The sequence below is a fragment of the Vigna umbellata genome, chromosome 5 (assembly GCF_029865625.1).
Source record: "Vigna umbellata cultivar VRB3 chromosome 5, Vumbellata_1.0, whole genome shotgun sequence".
Taxonomy (NCBI): Eukaryota; Viridiplantae; Streptophyta; class Magnoliopsida; order Fabales; family Fabaceae; genus Vigna; species Vigna umbellata.
The window spans coordinates 47,351,098-47,355,905 of NC_142169.1; the positions used below are offsets into that span (position 1 = coordinate 47,351,098).

Sequence of the window (4,808 nt, forward strand, 5' to 3'; positions counted from 1 at the left end):
TCAATGAATGGCAGGGGGAAATGATCTTTCCTGGTTGCTTGGTTGAGCCTCCTATAGTCAATGCAGACTCTCCAACTGTTCTGCACTCTAGCTGGGATAAGCTCATCCCTCTCATTCTTCACCACAGTGAGGCCAGTTTTCTTGGGCACAACATGGATGGGGCTAACCCACTGACTGTCTGAAATAGGGTAGATGATCCCAGCTTGCAAAAGCTTGGTCACCTCCTTCTTGATGACGTCCATGATCACGGGGTTTTGCCTTCTTTGTGGCTGTCTGACTGGCCTTGCCCCATCTTCCAAAAGAATTCTATGCATGCATGTGGATGGGCTAATACCAGGTATGTCAGCCAAACTCCAACCAATGGCCTTCTTGTGCTTCCTCAGCACACCAAGCAACTTCTCCTCTTGAACAGAATCAAGGGAGGTGGAAATGATCACCGGTTTCTTCTCATCATCCTCCAAGTACACGTACTTGAGGTTATCTGGGAGCTGTTTTAACTCAAGAGTAGGTGCCTGCAAGTCAGATTCATTTGTACTTCCTACAAAGTGGTTAGTGCATTCTGACTCCAAAGAATTCACAGGTAAAGGCGGAACACCTATCTCATCAAGCTCCAAATCCATATCCATGACAATTACATTATCAACATCATCCATATCAAAAACATCATCAACATCATGGATATCAAAATTCTCTTCAAAATCAACATCATTCTCAAATTCAGATTCAATGCATGTATGTAGAGAAGATAGAAAAGAATGCTCTTTCTTATGCAAAGAATCAAAATCATCAACAACATATTGATCAATAATGTCATCCAATGCATCGATCCTAAACAGAGAATGGTCCTCAGCTGGAAATTTCATTGCATCAAGGATATTAAAATGAACAACAATATCAGCAAATTCCATAGACAAAGTTCCAGCATACACATCGATCTTAGTTCGGGCAGTTTTCAAGAATGGCCTGCCTAAGATAATGGGAGCGGATCCATGAGAGAATCCCTCCTCCATTTCCAAAACATAAAAGTCAGCAGGAAAAATCAATTCACCAACCCTAACCAAGACATCCTCTATGAAACCTGCTGGGTGGGTAACACTCCTATTGGCCAACTGAATGACCACACCCGTGGTTTGCAAAGGACCAAGAGACAAAGATGCATATATAGACAAAGGCATGACATTAACAGAAGCACCCAAATCAAGCATGGCATTTTCAAATTTATTGTTTCCAATCACACAAGGAATGCAAAATATACCTGAGTCCTTGCACTTTTTAGGGATGTGCGGGACCGACTTACCAATAAGCGCAGATACATTCCTTCCCATGCTAATTCTCTCATTTCCCTTCATCTTCCTCTTGTGTGTGCACAGCTCCTTCAAGAATTTGGCATACTTCGGTATCTGCTTGATGGCATCAAGTAGAGGTATGTTCACCTCTACCTTCCTGAAGGTCTCCAGAATTTCCTTATCCACATCTTCCATCTTTTTGCTAGGAAGTGCCCGTGAAGGGAATGGTAGAGGGATAGGTCGGTCAACCAATGGAGAAGGTGCGGCAGCGGTGGTGGTGGAAGAGGGAGAAGATCCACTTGAAGAAGAACCACCGGCTGGAGAAGAAGATTCACCCACCTCAAATGCCTTGCTCGGACCGTCATGGTCGTTCTTTCTAGGACAAGTAGCAGGCATGGGTGTAGGTGTAGAAGCGGGCTCTGAAGGCACAAAAATCTGCTTCCCTGATCTAAGGGTTATGGCACTCACATTCCTTGGGTTCTGCACAGTCTGGGATGGTAACTTATCCGAATTCTGAGACTGCGCCTGGTTTATCTGAGTAGCCATCTGACCCATCTGGTTAGTGAGACTCTGTATGGAAGCTCTAGTCTCCTGCTGAAACTGCAGGTTTTGCATAGTCATCTGTCTCACTAACTCTTCCAATGAAGGTTCAGACGAAGTGGAAGGTTGGGCAACTGGCTGGGTAGGTGCCTCTTGTTACTGCTGTTGTTGTTGCCTCTGGTGTTGTTGCATTGGTGGAGGCACATATCTGTTAGGTGCTCCAGCATTCTGGAAAGGTGGTGCCTGCTGTTGATGCTGTGGCGCATTGTTCCATCTCAGATTGGGGTGATTCCTCCACCCTGGGTTGTACCTGTTGCTGGATAAGTCATGATTTTGCTGTTGTTGCTGCCTGTTGTTGTAGATGTTCGTAGCATAAGCCTGAGGCGCATCAGAGGCAGCAGAGTGCTGCAAAGAAGGACAAGCATCTGTATAGTGGTCACTGGAAGGACAAATAGCACATAGTCGTGCAACAGATGCAGATGGAGCTGCAGATCTCTGGTTGGTAGTAAACTGTGTCACCATCTTCGTAAGAGAGTCAATCTTTCCTTCCAACTTGCTTTCAACAGCTGATAAAGACTGGGCAACAACATCATGTACGCCCCTCACCACAATGGCATCATTCCTGGTGCTAAACTGCTGGGAGTTGGAGGCCATCTTCTCAATCAATTGCCTGGCCTCAGCAGGTGTGGTGTCTCCAAGAGCTCCACCACTGGCAGCATCAATCATACCACGGTCCATGTTGTTCAAACCCTCATAGAAATACTGGACAAGGAGATGCTCAGGTATCTGATGGTGGGGACAACTAGCACAAAGTGTCTTGAATCTCTCCCAATACTCATATAAGTTCTCTCCACCAAGCTGCCTAATCCCAGTTATGTCTTTTCTGATAGCTGTGGTCCGGGCTGCTGGAAAAAATTTATCTAAGAACAGTCTCTTCAGATCATCCCAGCTAGTGACGGATCTAGGCGCCAAACCATACAACCAATCCTTAGCAACACTTTCCAATGAATGAGGGAATGCCTTCAAGAAGATGTGCTCTTCAGGAACATCATGTGGTTTCATACTAGAACAGACAATGTGGAATTCCTTCAAATGCTTATGAGGACTCTCACCTGCAAGACCATGAAACTTGGGCAACAAATGGATCAGTCCAGTCTTGAGAACAAATGGAACGCCCTCATCAGGATATTGGATGCACAAGCTTTTGATATCGAAATCAGGTGCAGCCATCTCCCTAAAAGTCCTCCCACGAGGTGGAGGTTGTGCCATATTGTTCTCAGTGTGAAAAACAACAGAATCAGAATCAGAATCACGTGCAGATGCAACAGATGCAGTAGATGCAGTATGCACAAAGTACTCAGCAGTGGGATGCACAGTATCCAATGGAACAGACTCAAAAACAGACTCTAAAGATAAATTTCTAGAATGCCTAGCTAACATATGAAAAGTTCTATCGATCTCAGGATCAAAGGGTGGTATAGGCCTAGGATTTCCCCTAGTCATGCACTAAGTCACAACACCCTAAAATCATGAAACGATATCACAAAAATTTTGAACACACAAAACAACCTAAACAAACAAATCACACACACTCAAACATACAAGACAAAACACAACACACAAACAACACATTATCAACACAAAAGACCTAAAACTGAACCGTTGGTCCCCGGCAACGGCGCCATTTTGATGAGAGGGTCGCACCTCCCACAAAAGTTGTGCATAAAAGAATGCAGTATAGTACTAGGAAGTGACTCCTAGGTCGTCTCTCAAGGACCAAATTGGGTTCAGTCTCAAATCAAACACGTAGTGGGGGGGGGGTTTGAAAATGTTTTTGTGAATGCAATTGAACTAAAAAAAAATGAAAATTAAACACAACCGAATATAAATAACAGCATTAACATGAAACTACAACAGATAATTATCCAAACACAATTCAAGCTGTAAAAATGCAACGGTTACACTAAAACATTAAATACACAATGTTGTCATTTATCCTACGCATTCACAACCAAAGAGAAGAAAATCAACTCAACATGATATAAAATATTTTAAGCAAACAAAGTAAAAGAAAATAAAGAAAGTAAAATTTCTCTACTATTAATTGTGACCAATTCATCCACCAACAAAAATTAAAAATTGCAAATGCTAATAAAGAACTACTCCATGACCGTGACATTATGTGGCAAGCAAAGAAAAAAAAATATCAAAACAATTTGGATGTTTCTTCCTTCCAGACATGAACTTCCAACTTCTATAATCCTTTAATGACATATGGTCCACTCATTTTTTTTGCAAAAGGAATTTAAAGCAATTAAAATTGAAGCTATCACCGTACCTTGCTGCTCCTAAGTTATCTCATGCTAAAAGATAAATAAAAGACATTCATCCAATAGCCGTGGGCCACTCTTCCAGCCATAACACCCCTGCACCACACAATTCACCTACTCTACTTTTTCATTCTCTTACACACCATTCCAGCCGAGATTTGGATGCTCCAAGAATTTCATCACCGAGTGCACTTCTGCAGCAGCCGTGACCCCACACCTTTCACCTAATCACTCTTCCTTCCTCAAAGAAAAGTGGTTCCAGCTCACATTCTACTACCAAGTCCTTGCATGTCCCATCATCCTATACTTTATCCTAATCCACTCTTCTTATTCTCTGAATAGAAATAAAAACACCACCCACCTACTACTTCAATCCACGTTCCAGCAGCCGTGCATACCACTCTCTCCTTTTTTTTTATCTCCTGAAACAATTTAAAAAGAACCCCGTACAGCGTCACTCCACTCTCCTCTTCAATCAACAATTGCTACCTTTCAAAGCTTCCAGTGAGCGTGCTTCTCCTTTCTCCACGAAATGAATCACCATGTGCACCCTACCTACTCCCATCAATTCAACTTTCAACTTTATAAATCCAAAAACAATTCTATCTCCTTCCAACAGCCGTGAGACAACCGAGACATCACTTCATTCTCC

At 42.9% G+C, this 4,808-nt stretch overlaps 1 protein-coding gene across 1 annotated transcript; it reads right to left on the reverse strand.

Moving 5' to 3' along the window:
• Positions 1–306: 306 nt before the first annotated feature.
• Positions 307–3,095, reverse strand: LOC148198496 (uncharacterized). Its single transcript, XM_088115828.1, has 4 exons — positions 2,076–3,095; positions 1,714–1,859; positions 795–1,584; positions 307–327 (listed from the first exon to the last, which is right to left on the reverse strand). Exons 1-4 carry the CDS (start codon positions 3,093–3,095, stop codon positions 307–309), a joined length of 1,977 nt encoding a protein of 658 aa, XP_087971954.1.
• Between the last annotated feature and the right edge of the window lie 1,713 nt (positions 3,096–4,808).